Source organism: Tympanuchus pallidicinctus, unplaced genomic scaffold, assembly GCF_026119805.1.
Source record: "Tympanuchus pallidicinctus isolate F22 unplaced genomic scaffold, pur_lepc_1.0 scaffold65, whole genome shotgun sequence".
NCBI classification, from domain to species: Eukaryota; Metazoa; Chordata; class Aves; order Galliformes; family Phasianidae; genus Tympanuchus; species Tympanuchus pallidicinctus.
The window spans coordinates 51,564-69,442 of record NW_026294786.1 but is presented as its reverse complement, the minus strand read 5'-3'; the positions used below and the strand labels follow the sequence as shown (position 1 = coordinate 69,442).

Genomic DNA, 17,879 nt, shown 5'->3' with positions numbered 1-17,879 from the left:
TGGTCAGTGCTGGGCACAGACCCTTCCCCCCACCTTCCTTTCTTCTCCCCCTATTTCCAAATCCTCAGCCACCGCAAACCCTCCCTGTGCCATGGGCCGCTTCCCCCCGCTGCGGAAGGGGCCGGGACACGGCACCCCGCTGCCCCACATGCGGACACAGACAGTGAGTCAGAAACAAAGAAGAAAAACCCTCGTGGGCTGCGATTCGCCCTTTCTGGTGAACTCCAGACGTCATACGCACACGGCTATAGATGGAGCTCGGGAGCCCAGGCCAGCCCAGTGCGAGCCCACGAGAGCTCCGCGATGGTGGCGGCGGCGAGGGACGCGGTGGCTGCGTGGCCGAGGACGCGTCACCGGGGCCGGCTGTAACGGGAGAGCGCCCGTGAGCCGCAGAGGGCGAGGACAGAGCGGAGGGGCCCCGTTCTCTCCCGGGGAGGAGCCCCTCGGAGCCCTCCCTGCCCTTCTCCCTCCAGCTCAGCGCCGCGAGGAACGATGAAAAAGAATAATTCGGCCAAACGGGTGAGTGGGATCGCTTCCGCTCAGGGACAGGGTGGGCCGAGGGGGCTCCTGGCGCTGTGGGGAGGGGGCTCTGCTGCTTTCCAGTTGTGCCTAACAAGCAAGAAAAAACCCAACCGGATCTCAGCGAAACACGGGCCGGCACCCACCGCCCGCAGCCTCCCGTCCCCTGGATGCAACAGCAGATGCGATGCGCAGAGCTTTCCTTTCTGACCGCAAGGAAAGGACCGAACCGAGCGGCACCATCTCTGTGCTGCCGCCTCGGCTCCGTGCCGTCTGCTGTGCCCGCAGATCCTGTCTGCGCCCGTGGGGTTAATTAACCTTAAGCATCAGCCCTGCCGCGGATGTCGCCCTTGGGGTTAATTGCCGATGAAAGGCTCAGAAATGCCGTTTTCACTGCTGCGGAAAAAAAAAAATCCGTTAGGTAAAATCCTCCCCTGCTCTTCTTTGCATGTTGTGCAAAGCGAATGGCAGCCGGGCAGCCGTTCTTATATAACGCGCGGGGCTCCATTCCTGCCCCGTTTCCCGTTGTTCCCGTTGTTGCCCCACGGCTGCAGAGCGGATGGAGCGCAGCTCGGCAGCAGAGGGGCAGGGAAGGGGAGCGAAGGAGAGAGGGGGAGAAAGGGAAGCGCGAATAACACCGTTTCCCCCCGTTTTCTTCCCTTTCTCTTTGTGTTAGGGGCAACAGGATGGAAACCAGCAATCTGCGCAGCCCGAGAAGGTTGGCTGGGTGCGGAAATTCTGCGGGAAAGGCATTTTTAGGGAAATCTGGAAAAACCGTTATGTGGTGTTGAAGGGAGATCAGCTTTACATCTCGGAGAAGGAGGTAGGCTCGGTGTCGTTTTCCTCTCCCTTCCCCCTTTCCTTCCTTTGCATATGAAACGCGCGTTGAGCCCCGACCCACCGCCCCGCACTGGGGGTGGGGAGGACAGGGACCGGCTCTCCAGCCGGGGTTCTCCAGCCCCCTGTGCTCTCATGGCTTCTGTCCCCGTCCCCAGTAAAGCAGGGAAATCCAGGCTCCCCCTGGAATCGTGCCCCCGCCGCTGATGGGCTGCCTGTAGGGTTTCTATGGGATTTAACAGGATGTGACTCACGGCAGCACCCGGCTGTCCTCGCACAGCCGTTCTTCTTCCTTTTCTCGGGATGCATCCATCAGGAAAGGATCCCCAGGCAGGAGCGCTCCTCCCTCCGGCCCCCCGTAGGAGCTGAGTTGTGCCCCAAGGGGGCACGGGGCTGCTTGGAGGCAGGACGGGTACATCGGGCAAAAAATGACCCGTTTGGGTTTTGATGGGCCCCCTCCCATGGCACCGTGGGGCTGGGGGCTGCTCAGAGCCGTGCCTGGCCCAACTTCATCCATGAGGATCTGGAGAGAGAGAGTGGTCCTGAGTGTAATTTGATTTAGAGGCTCATTGAAAAGCAGGGGGGTCAGGGGCTGTCAGAGCACAGGAATACCTGAAAAGCATCTGGGAAACTCAGTCACGTGCTGGCACTGCACAGATCACCCCTTGCGATCCTGTTGATGGGGAATTGGTGCTGCTGGCCTTCTGAGAGAGGCCAAGCCACAGGAGACTGAGGCTGCAGGCAGCTGAACCTATGATGAACCTGTAGGGAAGGGACCGTGGGCAAGCCAAGTGGTGGTGGGGCTGCTCTGTGCTGTCCCACTTGGAACTGGTAGAAGGGCCCGAGAGAATCTGAGCAACGTACATTGGCTGTGGGGGCAGATGTAGGGGCTGTGGGATGTGGAACAGCGTCAGCAGAGTGTGTTGTGGTGGATGGAGAAGGCATGAAGGGCAGGACCAGAGCAGGGGCACTGCAGTCACTGCCTCATCCTGGGGAGCTGCCCTGTTCTTGGGGCAGCCGGGCCTGCAGGAGGCGTGAATACAGGGATTGGTGGCAGTGGTCACGTGCTCCCCAAAAATCTGGGGGTTCTGAGTTCCAAACGGCCACTGAGCAGCCACTAAGCAGCCAGTGCCCAACACTTGGAGGTGTCCTGGGGAGTGTGTGTCTATTTCTTCATGGGGAAAAACCTGGTGTGTGTGCAGCTGAAGCGGCCCCGTGGCTCTGCGCTGTGCATATGTGTGTGAAAGGCCATAAATAACATGCAGCAGCGACTGCCTATGTCTTTATATGGAAGAATCTGTGGTGGTGTAGCGATGTGGTTGCAGAGGTAACATCTGACTGTGTGCATGTGCACCGAAGTGACTCCATGTGCCTTGGGAAGGGAGAAGCGGCCCGTGCCACTGCTTCCCGAGCTGCTCTGGGCTGAATGGAGAACGTGTGTATGTGCACAACAGGACGTGTGTGTGTGTGTGTGTGTGGAGGGCACATCTGTGTGAACTTGTGCATGGGCAGAGGGCACACGAATGTGCCTGCGTGGACATGTGTATGAGTGTTACGAGTATATGTGCAGATGGTTCTGCTTGTGCACGAACACATTTGCATGGATACATGCGGCGTGTGTGCACAGACAGGGCACATATGTGCTGTGTGTGCATGGACAGTGCGCATGTATGTCTTCATGGACATGTCTGGAGTGTGCATGGGTGTGTAGGTGTGTACATGGACAGTTGTGTGTGTGCATGGACGTTTGTTGTGTATGCACAGACAGAGAGCACACATGTGGGGTGTGCTCATGGACACGTCTGGTGTGTGCGTGGACAAAGGGCACATGTGTGTGTCTTGCCTGGTGTGTGCCAGGTGTGTGGATGGGCAGTTCTGATGCGTGTGTGCAAACATGAGTGGGCAGACAGAGGGCACATGTTTGTGTGTGCAAGGATGTGTATGGCTGTGTCAGGGGTGTGCATGAACAATTCTGGTCCATCTGCGTGGATGGGTGTGCTGTGTGTGGACTGAGGGCACACGTATGTGTCTGCATGCACACGTGTGGGGTATGCGTGGGCATTCCAGGAGTGTGCATGGACAGTTCTTTGCTTGTGTGGACACGCGTGGTACGTGTGCACGGATGGAGGGACACGTGTGTGCGTGTGTGTGCATGGAGGGACACGTGTGTATGTCTGCAGACAGACAGCACATGTATGTGTGTGCAAGGGCAGAGGGCACACGTGTGCATGGGGTGTGCATGGCCATGACACTGTGTGTGCATGGACATATTTGCTTTGACTGCCCATTGCTCTGCTTTTCCAACACTTTTTGCTCCAAGGCTGCCTGACTTCTAACAGTGAAGCAGCACAGTGAGCCACTCACACAGCAGCAGATCCCCCTGCAGAGATCTGTGCATCCCACATCGCATCCCCAGTACTGCAGTGCACTGGGATTGGCCCAGCAAAACAGGACAGAGGAGAACCTTTTAGTTCTTGACATGCCACATTGTGCCCTGTGAGAACACACAACTGCTGCTGGGTGAGCGGTGCTCTGCTCTGCTCTCAACTTGTGGGTCACAGCCCGTGGGTTGAAGGGAATTGCACCGTGCAAACCCTGAGGAGCTGCGGCAGGAATCTCTGACAGAAGTAGAATCCACCGGTGTCTGCAGTGTGAGCACAGAACACATCTCTACTCCAGCAAAAGACCAAAGCACTCCGCCATAAATTGTATTTGCTCCATCAAAACCCTTGGAGTGCAGTGGATGTAGATGGAGTTCCTACATTTAACCTTGGTGCTCCCATCAGCTCCCCTTGGGCTCAGGGCATGTGGGGAGTGGGGAAAGCAAGCTGTGAGCATCAGGTTCTCCGCAGGAGCTCGAAAGTCCCAGAGGCAGGCTGAGTGCTATGGGCTGGGTCACAGTGCAAATCTTGCTGCACTTGCATGGTACCTGCTGAGCATCCCAGCTTTTCCATCTGAGATCTGTGCTTGGCTCCAGTTTGTTCATTTCAGTTGGGAGAAGATGGACTGCATGATTGTGTCTCTTTGGCAGAAAGCAAGTCTGGAAGGAGAGGAAATACTTCTTGTTGTATGATAGTCCTGGAGAATGCAGGCAGGGCTTAGGGCTGTGCTCTCACATAGGGAGCACCTCAGTACCCTTCCCTTCCCTTCCCTTCCCTTCCCTTCCCTTCCCTTCCCTTCCCTTCCCTTCCCTTCCCTTCCCTTCCCTTCCCTTCCCTTCCCTTCCCTTCCCTTCCCTTCCCTTCCCTTCCCTTCCCTTCCCTTCCCTTCCCTTCCCTTCCCTTCCCTTCCCTTCCCTTCCCTTCCCTTCCCTTCCCTTCCCTTCCCTTCCCTTCCCTTCCCTTCCCTTCCCTTCCCTTCCCTTCCCTTCCCTTCCCTTCCCTTCCCTTCCCTACCCTACCCTACCCTACCCTACCCTACCCTACCCTACCCTACCCTACCCTACCCTACCCTACCCTACCCTACCCTACCCTACCCTACCCTACACCAGACTGGGGCTGTGGGGCCATGTCTCTGTACAGAGGTCTGTGCCCCTGCTGCAGGCCAAACTCTGTGAACTTCTGCAAAACCCCCTTCATTATTCAGCATTTGGTCACCATCCAAAAAAAGCCTCGGAGCAGCAAACTGCTCCCTGTCAAGCAAAACCTCCTCGGTGTCATTCTTGCATTGCTCCCCTTCTGCTCTCCTCCATCCTGCCTCCTTCCCCCCTGCACATTTCTGGTGGCGGTTGTGGTGCTCCCAGGCCCAGCGCTGGTGTTGCTTCCTGCCAGGAAGCCCAGCACTGTCCAGACAGCACTAACAGCACTGTGAAAATTACATTTTAATGAGGAAACGCTTCTCAGGGCTTCCTTAAGCCCTGGCTTGTTTGCTACCAACAGCGTCAGCTCAATTAGCACAAGAGCACTTGAAAAGTAGTCTGTTCTGCTTCTTGTGCAGTGCTGCACCAGTGAGCAATGCTTGGCAGGCCTGGAGCAACTGTGCATGTGTGTGTGTGTGTTTGTATGTAAGTCTGTGTGTGTGTGTGTTTGTATGTGTGTGTGTGTGTTTGTATGTAAGTCTGTGTGTGTGCACGTGTGTATTTGTGTGTGCATGTATATGTGTGCGTGGCTGTGTATGCTTGTGTGTGCATGTGTGTGTGCATGTACACATATGTGCATGTTTGTGTGCCTGTGTGTATTTACATGTGCATATGCACGGATGTGTGTGCACATGTGTGCACGTGTGTATTTGTGTGTGTGCATCTGCATGTGAGCGTGTGTGCATGTGTGCACGTGGCCTTATGTTGTTCTGTGGGAGGTTGTGGTCGGACAGGAGGGAGCATTTCTTTGCTGAAGGGCTGTGAAGCACTGGGAGTGCTGCCCAGGAGAGGAATGGAGCTGCCATCTCCAGGGGGAACTGAAGAGACACGTGGATGTGGAGCTTATGGACATGGTTCAGGGTTGGCAGTGCTGAGATAGTGGTTGCACTTGGTGGTTTCAGAGTTCTTTTCCAACCGTAATGATTCAGTCTACGAATGTGTGTGTGCACAGCAGCACCTGCGGCTCCCATGCGTGGTCCATATGTGCAGTGCATCCTGCACAGATCCTGCCTGTAGGGAGGCTGCACAGCACGACATGCAGCAAGCAGCAACGCTTAACCATCTCATGCACACGGCTCCCCTGATCTTAGCTGCAGTGCGTGGAAATGTCTGTCCTCTGCTGTGTGGTGGAGCTGCTGAGGAAGTGAAACTTTGGTCCGAGCTGGAGAGGAGAGGGCTGCCTGCTGCTGGCTGCAGCACTGCTGTGCTCTGCTGCTCGGTTTGGTCTCTGGTTGCACCTGGAGCCACGTGGTCACCTCTTGGGTGTCTGGTGGACGCGCCACACTCGGTGCCTTGTGATTTCCTGCAGCCTTCTGTGTGGGTTCTGAGCACAACTCATCGGGGCACTGTTCTAAACAAATCCTCCAAACAAACCCAAAGGAAGGCAAACCTGAGATCCTCTCCTCAGCTTTCAGAGCTGGAGAAATGTTAATTGCCCATGGTATCACCCAGGGGTTACGTTAACTACTTCAAGCCATGCTCAGGGGATGAAGGATAGATGTCACATCTATGCATAAAGTCATAGAATCATTTGTTGGAAGGGAAGCTTTAAAGGTCATCTTGTCCAACTCCCCTGAAATGAATGTGTGCCCCAGCCCCAAAACAGCAGTGAGGGGCTGCGCCTGCCCCTAACGACAGCCCAACACCATCCCTGTGTGCACGTGGATGTGGTTTGTGCCCAGTTCTCTGAGGTCTCAGCATCTCTATGGACACATGGTCAGTTTGATGGAGAGATGTTCTGCACCTCATGCAGGGCTGGGGAAGCTGGAGGTGCTCCTCCTGCGGAATGGCTGCTCCCAGGGACGAGGCTTTGGGCTCCCTGCAATCACGGCGTGGGCTCAGTGTGTGAGATAGGAGGGCTGGGGAGTCCCACTGACCTACATCTGTGAACATCTGGAGCGAGGACTGCTCACAGCTGGGCTCAGGGGATCGGCTCCTCCTGCCCTGCAGACAGGCAGAGCTAAATTCGGCCCAGATTCTTGGAAAGAGGTGGATTGTAGGATGGCACTGCAGTGAGAGGAAAGCTGATTAGAGATACCCAGGGAGGACAGACAGATACGTATGGTGTGCTGCTCATAAAAGCCTATACACAGATTTCTGCTTTGAGCAGCAGTCAGAGTTTGCTTCCAGGCTTTGGGGCTGCACCCAGTGCTTGGGGACAACCTGGGGACCGATGCAACCACAGCCACTGAGCATGGCCATATGGCTCATCTCAGTTGGTTACAGCATTTTTGCCAGCCTCATTGTTTACACTGACTGAAAAATCATGGAACATTCCTTCCCTGTCCCTGAAAACAAGGGCTGAAATATATACCAAAAGTGATGGAGTCCCTCCAAGGAATCACCCACTCCCAAAAGCAGCTGTCAGGCTCCAGCAATACCATGGGGCTAAAAATAGGAAGCACTAATCTCTGTCCCTCCAGTGTTTGGAGTGCTGTCCCAGCAAAGCAGTGAGTGCTGTGGGACTGCCTCGTGCACTGAGCAGCTGGAGATCCTCCCTGCAGGCAGCTCCTGTCCTCGCTGCTCGCACCAGTTCTGCTCTGTGGGGGGTGCGCAGGCACAGGGGCAGCCCAGCCTCCCCTTTGGAGGTGGCAGAGGTGGTTTGCTGATTTGCTGGAATCAAAAGAAATTCTGGAGAACAGCAGGAGCCAACCTTGGGGACCACAGTTTTCATTGTCCTTCTAAATACAACTCCTTCGTGCTCAGAAAGGCAAAGCTATCACGTGGGAAAGCTCTGTTTCTCCTCCAAATCCAAGCAGAGCACCACCAGATAGTGCTGCCTGTGTACTCGTGCCCTAGATGGATGATTCTTGCATCTCAGCACTTGCTCTGGGTGTGCACTATGCACCCAGGCACCCGCACCATTTGCACCTGCGCCTGCTGACACCCACACAGTTCTCATTTCTTGTTATTTTGCAGGTAAAAGATGAAAAAAACGTGCAGGAAACGTTCGACCTGAGCGATTATGAGAAGTGCGAGGAGCTCAGGAAGTCCAAAAGCAGAAGCAAAAAGAACCACAGCAAATTTACCCTAGCTCACTCCAGGCAGCCTGGAAACATGGTAGGCAAGCACACAGAAGGCCATCAGCCCCGGTTTGCTGCAGCTTCTGTGGACGGCACCGGGCAGTGAGAGCAGTGCAGGAGTACAGAGTGAGCTCCTGGTTTCACAAGGCCCAGTCCTCACCTAGGGACTGCTAGCAGCAGTGAGAGCTGCAGGGAGGAGCGAGATCCCCGCTGCTGTAGGGCTGCTGTGCCCAGTGTGGCTCAGCATGCAGCTCTGGGTCCAAGCACTGACTTTGGGAAAGCAGAGATCAGGACATCTGCCACGAGATGGGACGGAGCTGTTGCACCCGACAGCTGCTGTTCTGCTGACTGCACTCTTTATTCCCTGGGGGGCTGAGGAAGGCAGGGATGCTGATGCTGCATGCCTGGATTTGGGCAAAGAGCTGCAGGGAATTTTTTCCAAGAGCGCTGGAAAGCAAAATGGTGCCCAAATGGGGCACAGCTGTCAGGATGCAGGAGCCCCAGCGGCCTCAGCTCCTCTCAGACAGAGGCAGTCTCCATCTCACACCGTCTCTGGCATAAATGCACCCATGCACAGCCTTACACGTGCTCTGAGTTTGCAGTCCTCGTGCTGCTGTTCCAGTGCAGTGGGCTTGTCCACCTCACACTGTACTAAAGAGTGTATAACAGTGTGCTGTGCAGGAAGAAAGGAGAAGGGGAAAATGGAAAGTAGCCGCGCTGTCCTCCAGCAACTTCAGCAGTGGAGACAATCAAACCAAAGGTTTGGAAGCCAGAACTCATTTTTGCTGAATATCTAGCCTATAAAACTAAGGCTGTGGATCCCCTGTAGAAGCCATATTTTCAAAATTGCTCAGCCCTCAGCATGCACCTAAAACTGGGGGTGGCAGCAGATAGGTGGCACAGAGCAGCAGAAGCACGTGGTGGCCGAATGACCCTGGGTGAGGGGCAGCATCTGCACAGTGTGAGCACTGACCTCAGTTCCCTCCTTTTAGGCACCAAATCTCATCTTCCTGGCCGTGAGTCCAGAAGAGAAAGAGTCCTGGATTAATGCCCTCAACTCCGCCATCACTCGTGCTAAGAATCGCATCTTAGATGAGGTGAGCAGGGCACTGGGCCTGGCCTTTAATCCTGCATGAAACTTTCAGATCTCTGCAGCCCCAAACCCCTTTAGGGTGGGCTCTTCAGACCTCTGGGGCAATTTGATCCAGACCTGAATTAATGGTTGAGAACTGGTGGTGTGTCTAGTGCTGCCTTGCAGGGATGCGGCACCGTGCTCGAATCAGAGCGAGCCTCCTGGTTTAACATACCCAAATCTCCAGCTTCCCATGCTTTGGGGGGTTTCCTTCCATCCTTGGAGCTCAGCATGTTGTGTGCTCATGTTTGCAAAGGAGCTTTAAGCTGTGGAACTGAATTAAGGAATTAACTGAAAACCAAAATAGCCCTGTGCTATCTTCAGCCTAATGACATGGCACCATCTGTCACCCCCGCCCAGCCCATCCTCATCCCTCGCAGGCCTCCTCTCTGCTGCCAGAGCTGCAGTTTGGAAGTGTTGCAGCATTTCGCTGCTGTCTTGCATTCATGCTTCACACCAGCTACTTTTGATCTCAGATCCATCTCCTGCACACTCAGCTTGTTGCAATACAGGCAGCCCGGTGCTCTTGGTTCTTGTGGACAGCAACACAAATTTCTGCAGAGGAAGAACTGAGGGCATGGCACAGGGAGAGCTTTACAGCAGCAAGTAGCACATCAAAACAATGGGATGGATTGCTTGGAGAAGTAGGAGCAGAAAATGTTTACAAATAGATCCAACAGATAATAATAAGGAATGACTCCAGCAGATCCAAAGGGATGGAGCAAGGAGCTCTGATGTGGGTTGAGTCCCCACACCCCAGTGCAGGTCTCCTTGCAAAGGATCACACTGCATGCATCCCATGGATCCCAACCCCACGGGCTGAAATATTGGAAAACCACAAACAAAATCTGAGTGTGGGAGGTGGTCTTTGCAAGGCAGGATTCTAGCCAGCAGCCTTCGGGGCAAGAGCCTGGCCCATCGGCATGTGGAGAAGCTCCGCGTACGGCCAGGTCACAGGGAGGGGGAATCCTGGGTAGGTAAGTCATGCTTTGTCACCCCTTCAGGTCACTGTCGAAGAGGACAGCTACCTCGCCCACCCAACGCGGGACAGAGCAAAAATCCAGCACTCCAGACGCCCTCCGACACGGGGACACCTGATGGCTGTGGTATGTGTGGCAAACACCAGGCACCTGTTTGGGTAAAATTTCCTTTATCTGCTTCATGTGTCAGGAGGACCCAGTGCTTGAGCTCTGGCCATATCCTAAGAAGTAGGGCTCTCCTGGGCCATCAGACCTTTGTTCTTGTATTGTGCAGAGTGACAGATTGAAGCAAGCTTTCCTGATGCTGAAAATGAAATGCTCCTTCAATGTCCTGATGCTGAATGGCCTGACAGCTGGGAACTTGGCACAGCTCATAGAACCACGGAATGGGTGGGGTGAAAGGGACATTATGATCATAGAACCATGGAGTCACAACATGGTTGTGTTGGAAGGGACATTAATGATCGTAGAACCATGGAGTCACAACACAGTTGTGTTGGAAGGGACATTAATCATCATAGAACCATGGAATCACAACACGGTTGTGTTGGAAGGGATGTTAGTGATCATAGAACCATGGAGTCACAACACAGGTGTGTTAGAAGGGACGTTAATGATCATAGAACCATGGAGTCACAACACAGTTGTGTTAGAAGGGACGTTAATGATCATAGAACCATAGAACCAAGCAATCACACACACGATTGGCTTGGAATAGTCCTTACAGATTGCAGAACCACAGAATCACAGCAGCATTGGGTTGGAAGGGACCAGACAGCCCCTCAGCTGCCAGTACCTCAAACCCAGCCTATCTGCAGCTCAGCTACGCTTTCTTTTATTCCTAGCCCAGATTTCCAGCCAAGTGATGCACATCTCAGGCGTGGGCCTGCTCCTAACGCAGCTCTTTGCCTCCCCAGGCATCTACCTCAACCTCTGATGGCATGCTGACTCTCGACCTGATCCAGGAGGAGGACGCCTCGCCGGAGGAGCACAGCACCTGCGAGGAGAGCTTCCGCGTGGACCTGGACAAGTCAGTGGCACAGCTGGCGGCCGGCCGGCGCCGCTCGGAGTCAGAGAACGTCAAAGCATCGGAGAAGGGCCGCACCGGCAGCCTGCCGCGACGCGAGGTCACCTCCTGGGACAGACCGGCGCAGCGCAAAGACTCCTTGGACAAAGGGACCGTGTACACCCCGCAGGTCCCCAAAAAGCTGTCGCACTCAGAAAAGAATAAATGTGCCTCCATGGAAGAGATCCTGTCGCGGCGGGACTCGGCGCACCGCGCGGCGCTCAGGAGGGGCCTCGAGGCTCACTGCACCGCGGCGGAGCCAGAGCAGCTGTCCCGGCTGCAGGAACTGGTTGCACTGAAACTGGAAAAAACTCAGGAACTGCTGACAGAGGTGAAGGGCTACGGGGAAGGCAAGAGGAAGGCGAAAGACTGCACCGCCGGCACCACCTCCTCCTCCTCCTCCTCCTCCTCCCGGTCGGACTGCGAGCGGATCCTGCAGGAATCGGAGCGGCTGCTGGGTGAAGCCTCCTCCACCTGGAGCCAGGCCCGGCGTGTGCTGCAGGAGGTCCGCGAGCTGCGGGATCTGTACCGACAGATTGAGCTGCAGCAGGTGGACTGCAACCCCAAACAGAGCTCACAGTACAGGAAGAGCATGATGTGAAGGCAAGCCTGGGGACAGGGGAGCGGGAGGGCTGTGCTTGGGCTTTTTTATTATCATAATTATATACAGTGTTCAAATGAGTGAAAAGGTGCCTGGTATCCGGATTTGCTTCTCAGAGCTTGAAACCTTCCTTCCCTCCATCACCCTGCGTGTTCCACTAAACCCACTGCAGTTCACACCTCCGTTTCACACTGCAGCCCCAGAAAGCACCGTGCCCTCCCCGTGCCCTGCATGCCCCGAGCAGCCACGCACCACGCTGGGGACAGCACGAGCCCTGGCTTTGCTGCTCTAGATCTGAGCTGTCCCCTGCGTCCTAGCTCCTTTGCCAGGAGCCTTGTCTCGCTCTTGGGAATAAACAACTAAAAATACAAACAGGTTTCCGTCCCAGCGATGCTTGCAAGTCCCCGTGATCCAGGAATTGCCTTGGAGGTGCTTGGGAGCTCGGTCTGACCTCAGGTTTCTGCAGTGGCTCTTGGAGAGTGTTTCCAGCAGGAGGGCAGCAGGGATTCAACCCCAGCTCCAGCCTGCACTGCCAAACCCAACCTGGCAGCTCCACGTCTTCCATTCTGTGCAAATAGAGGATGAAAGCCTTGAACCTATCTGTCGATGGGGTTGTTTTGGGGCTTTTTTTTCCCACTAAAATTTCTTTTTTATTATTATTGTTTTTTGCCCCTTTGGGGAAATGGAAAAATCAGGGTTGCCTATAGGCAGCGGCTGGGTGTTGAGACGTCTCAGAGGCTTTCAAGTACACCAGTGTGGTATCATCCAATTGTTACTTCTTTATTAAGAAACTTAATTCCCTTGCAAATAATCCATGGCAGTATTAAAACCAACAGAGTTATTTCCTGGTCGCAGGTGGTGGTGTCTGTTTTCTTTGAATGGTGGCTGTCCTGTTGGCTGCCCTGCTACCCAGCACTGTGCTGCAAGGAATGCAGTTCTGTTTGCTTTCAATTAGCCCTCCCCCGACTTTCCTGCTGGAATTAACCATTAAAGTGCTGCTGTTGGCACCGGGTTGCTGAAGACTTCATTAAATGCAAACTTCCAGCCTGCCCCTTTCACCACTCCTGGCTCTGGTGTGGCTCATTGCCCACTTTAAGGGACAGTGTTGAAGGGGCAGCACTCATTCATTCATGCTCTGTTGCAGAGCTGCTACAGTGCAGGGGACACATTTCACCCACCCAGCACTTCTTTTATTTTCTTCCTTGTTACCTTTTCTGTCTGCCTGGGTGCACCAGAGGAAAAAACATAATCCCTCAAAGAGATTAAGGGAGAATGCATGTGAGCCACTCTGATAAAGCCCTTCCCAGACAGCTCTTTGGCCAAGAGAACAAGAAAAATATGCAAATTCCAGGTGTGACACTGCATTAAAATTAGCCGCGTTTTCAAAGCAGTCTGAAACCTGGGGTCTGATTTGTGCTCCTTGGGATGGGAATGGCCCCCAGGCGTGACGCACCAGGTTGATGTCGCTGTGTGAGCATGGAAGCACGCCTGGCTCTGAGCGTGCGGGGTCCATGGACACTCCCAAGCGGTTTTAAATGGCGAGAACAAAAACGGGCTGCTGAACAGTCAGAGCAGGGATTGGCCATCGGGCAGTCATCCAGAGCAGAATTTTTTTTAAGTAACCGAAGTCTCCTGTATTGCTGTGCTCCTTCAACCAGATTTTGAGACTGAATCCCATGTAATGAGACCTGGGATCTGGGCACAGATTGCCATCCCTCGGGCTCTGAGACAAGGCATCAAGCAGCAGGGCAGGAGCGTGGGGGGTCCGACCCTTCGGAGCAACCTGTGCAAGCCCTTTTTCTTGCATTAAGGAACTTCAGAGGAAGTGATGGGGCTGAGAGAAGATGCACAGATTTACCTGCCAGAATGCAATCCCAGCTGAACAAGCATGGTACATTGTGCTGGGATGGACACAACTTGATTTGGGGTGATCTTCCATGTGTGCAGCATAAAGTCCCATCTTCATATTGGTCTCTCCCTCCCTTTCATCACTGTTGAGCAGGTCTTAGGAAGGTTCAGAATTTCCGAAGCTGACTGGCAACTGTCTCTCATAATATGTTCCTGATAGCGAGCATCATTTCTGCGGGGCAGAACGTACTGGGAGGGGAAAAATGTGCTCTTCACAAAAATCCCTATAAAGTTATCCATAAATTAGCAACCCATGGCTGAACACACTGAGCGAACAGAAAGGATAGAAAGATAACTAGATGATACAAATGAAAGGTTCCTTCCAACCAAAGCCATTCTGATTCTGTGATCTCCCACCTCTTCTCCCAGGTGGGCTGTTGTTCTGCCCTCTTTTTATGTTTTTACGTTAAAAATTATTTCAAATGTTGCAGAGTTCCCCCCATCCATCCAACTTCTGGGATTAGAGGTGAAAGGCCAATTATGAGCAAGAATGGCAGGTGCATGGAAAAGCGTGATGCCAGTCGTCAGGTGCCACTGCACAAGCTCAGCAAATGGGGCCAGGGGCTCCCAGAGGGGAAGTCAGCCCTGTGCCATTCTCTGTTCTGCCATGGAAAGGCGGAGGAGCTGGACATGGTAGTTCAGGACCTCACTTTCTTACTGAGTCACGTTGGAAAAGACTGGGTAGAAATTCTGTTGGTTTTTTTCTTCTTTGGAAAAAAGAAAAAAAACCAAAACAAAACTATAATAAACCTCTGCAAAGGATTCCAGCGGTTTTGGAGTTGTAATGTGCAGGAGGACGCTCAGCACAGTGACTTCGAGCCCAACCCAGCAGATGCGCAGGAAGGTGAAGCCCTGCACACCGGGAACCTCTTCATCATCTCCAGGACACAAAGCCTGATGTCTTCAAACCCCATCAGCACTTCTGCTTTTTTCATGAATGGCATCAGGCAGCAATTTTTTAGGAAGACCGTGTTTTACCACGAGTGAGATCACAAGACAGCAGATGAGTGGCAGAGCCTACCTGGAAGCCAAGAGCTTTTGTGTGTTGCTTTCATCGCTGTGGTGGCCGCATCTGCCTGCAATGCTGTATTGCACATTTGGAGGATTCGGGGAAAATTTGCAAGGGAAGGAGGCAGGAAAATCCTCAGTTATTTACTGGTGTGGAGCAGCATTGGGTTCTCAAAGGAAATTCTGGAAAAAAGCAAGAAAGCCACCTGTCTGCTCCTCCCGCTGCTGCTGTGTCTGCCACCACTCCCTTTGCTGCCAGACTCCGGAGCTATTTAAGACTTTTCCAAATCCCCTTCCTCAAATCTGCATTCCCTTCTTTATGCACAGCTGCATTGTAATGAGGAAGCTGCCCTTGATCCAGCTGTGCGATGTTTGTAAACCAGCTTGCACCTACTTACTGTCTTTTGCAATACGAAACAGCTTTCCTTGATTCTGTGGTAGGGAAATATTTCCCTGCTCCCCTCTTCAGTCTCTCTCGTCCCTCCAAAAATAAACTACAAAAAGACAGAAAGCCTCCCATAGAGCAATCTTCATCCCAGCTTGTACTTCTGGGGCTTTCCTCTCGCCTTCACATCCAGGTCCTGATCTCAGAAGACTTCCTCTTCCCAACCCAGCTGCCCTTCACTGCCCATCCACCAGCACGGCATTCCCCTTGGCTGGGGCGTAGCGCCCAGGGCCCCTGCCCTGAATGAGCAGAGGTTTCAGAGGGCTGGGAGCTGTTTGCACCCGAGCCACAAGAACCTGAAGCGAACCAAAGGCGCAGGGAGGAACAAAGCAGGGACTTAAAGCTGCCTCTCACTGCAGCTCACCCCACAACCAACTGCCAGCCTTCTGGCAAAGCAAAGGATCTCAGGGACTCAAGAGTTTTAGTTATTTGCTAGAAGGTTGGTTTGGTCTGAAGGCAGTGCAGACATCTGAAGGATGCCGTGACACTTGCTGAAGAGCTTGGGGGGCAGTAGCAGGGCTACCCGAGATCAACCTTCATGTCTACCTTGCTGCATGAGAAGGGAGCATTCTCCTCTTCATTTTCTGCATCCAATACTCAAAGGGATCAAATACTGTGTAAACTAGGACAACAAATGGAAATCTGGCCCTTGCCGTAATGAATTTTCATGCCTAATGAATCATATGGGTTCTTTCTTTACAGTCAGAGCAAAATACGTTTCCAAAAAATCCCAGGAGGGAATTTAAGGAATTGGGTCCTATCTTCCCCAAGAACATATCAGTGGTTTAGGAATGAAAATGCCTCTGTGGCGGGGTGATGGGGCAGGATTCATTTTGCCTGCTATTCGTCCTTTCCCTGCCCAAAGCTGGTACCTTCATAGACATTAACTACTTCAGATGCGTAGCAGGGGGTGGATGAATCACCTTCTGGAGGTACTGATTTCTTTCCTTTACTGTATGCAAGCCCAGACAGAGAAAGCTGAAGGAACCGATTCCCACCTGTAAGCAAATGCCATGTCGTGTCTCTAACTCCATGGACAGCCTTCGTTTCCACATATGTTGTACAAAGGGGCTTTGAAGGTGCTATTTTTTGCTGCAACTGCTCAATGAATATTTACAAACAAGATACTGGTTTTGTTGTTGCTTGATCTATTCTTTTCTTCTTTGAATTGTATTTCAGTTTCTCCTTTCTTCTTCTTGAAAAGGGGATTCGGGAGGGGGGAGCGGAATGGGTTGTATCAGAAAAAAACTGCACTGATTTTTATGTGAAAGGAACCTTCCATATGTACAGACTCTGGGACATTGTTCCAGTCTGCTGCAGCTCTGTTTACTTTGATTGATTTTAAGGCTGTGATGAAAAGAATTTTTTAAATTAAAGGAAAATAAAATAATAATAAAAAAAGTCTTTCTTAATGGGTCTTGCATAACTAGAATAAAGTGTTATTTCCTGGACTAATATCAAGCACTGCTTCGTGTTGATGAATGGCATGTATTAAATAGAGGAAGATGGCATGGAGCTGCTGCAGTGGTCCAGAGGAGGCTGTGGGGATGCTCCAGGAGCATGCAGCTCATTGCACACACTGATGCAGAACCACCAGGTGCACCTTTTGTGAGCTCAAGGCACGGATGTTGTGCAGCTCTTTGCATTACATAGCTCCCTCCTACATGTCCTTTAAATATCCAGTAACACTCTGCAGTATGAAAGGGGAATGTTTTGTTGCTTTTGCTGCTTGCAGATCCCAATATCTGCTCTCACACAGAGCACAAATTTCACGTCCCAGAAGCATCCAGAGCTCAGGGGCTCAGACAATCCGCGCAGCAGGCTTAAGGCAGATGGACTTGATGAAGTCCACAGGCCCCTTCCCTTCCCTTCCCTTCCCTTCCCTTCCCTTCCCTTCCCTTCCCTTCCCTTCCCTTCCCTTCCCTTCCCTTCCCTTCCCTTCCCTTCCCCTTCCCCTTCCCCTTCCCCTTCCCCTTCCCCTTCCCCTTCCCCTTCCCCTTCCCCTTCCCCTTCCCCTTCCCCTTCCCCTTCCCCTTCCCCTTCCCCTTCCCCTTCCCCTTCCCCTTCCCCTTCCCCTTCCCCTTCCCCTTCCCCTTCCCCTTCCCCTTCCCCTTCCCCTTCCCCTTCCCCTTCCCCTTCCCCTTCCCCTTCCCCTTCCTTTTCCCCTTCCCCTTCCCCTTCCTTTTCCCCTTCCCCTTCCCCTTCCCCTTCCCCTTCCCCTTCCCCTTCCCCTTCCCCTTCCCCTTCCCCTTCCCCTTCCCCTTCCTTTTCCCCTTCCCCTTCCCCTTCCCTTTCCCCTTCCCCTTCCCCTTCCCCTTCCCCTTCCCCTTCCCCTTCCCCTCCCCTCCTTTCTCATCTTTGTGGCTTGATTCCAAACTTCACGCCTCATCACAGTTCTGAGAAAGGACACCACCAGTGTTGATGAAATCACTGTAGTGCTGGCTGTTGATAACCAAAGCCAGCTCGTGTCCCTTGTGACATCCTCAGCAGCACCTGCAGGAAGCAAGCGCTCAGGCTGTTTTTACAGTAACAGGTGGCCCATGCTGCGATGGAAAAAAGAAGTTGGAAAAATAAATTTTTAATACACCAAAATGCATTAAATCCTTCCTCGATTTCCACTCTTTCTAGGCTTGCTCTTAAAGCCTACGAAAAGTCCTATTTCTTGGTTTGCATTTCAACAATGTTAATTTCAACCTGTGTGTGCCAGCTCTCAGATTGGTTTAAAAAAATCACTCTTAAAAATGAGATGGAGAATAAAAACCTTCAGCAGCTGCAGGAGTTGG

General features: G+C 53.0%; 1 protein-coding gene across 3 annotated transcripts; it reads left to right on the top strand.

The window, feature by feature from the left end:
* The first annotated feature begins 147 nt into the window (after positions 1-147).
* PLEKHO1 (pleckstrin homology domain containing O1) lies at positions 148-16,500 on the top strand. 3 transcript variants are annotated; one of them, XM_052665385.1, is made up of 7 exons: positions 149-519; positions 1,196-1,342; positions 7,853-7,993; positions 8,949-9,053; positions 10,093-10,194; positions 10,986-11,737; positions 14,075-16,500. In XM_052665385.1, exons 1-6 carry the CDS (start codon positions 493-495, stop codon positions 11,733-11,735), a joined length of 1,272 nt encoding a protein of 423 aa, XP_052521345.1. In that variant the 5' UTR covers positions 149-492; the 3' UTR covers positions 11,736-11,737; positions 14,075-16,500. The 3 variants fall into 3 exon arrangements, with proteins under 3 accessions (XP_052521346.1, XP_052521345.1, XP_052521343.1); XM_052665386.1 differs by having other exon boundaries at positions 148-519; positions 1,205-1,342; positions 10,986-16,500; XM_052665383.1 differs by having other exon boundaries at positions 150-519; positions 10,986-16,500.
* Positions 16,501-17,879: the final 1,379 nt, after the last annotated feature.

Excerpts from the sequence above, each read along its gene's own strand:
- PLEKHO1 (XM_052665385.1), top strand. The coding sequence starts at position 493 with ATGAAAAAGAATAATTCGGCCAAACGG. Across the intron at positions 7,994-8,948 it reads CCAGGCAGCCTGGAAACATG|GCACCAAATCTCATCTTCCT; the intron begins GTAGGCAAGCAC and ends CCCTCCTTTTAG. Across the intron at positions 10,195-10,985 it reads GGGGACACCTGATGGCTGTG|GCATCTACCTCAACCTCTGA; the intron begins GTATGTGTGGCA and ends TTGCCTCCCCAG.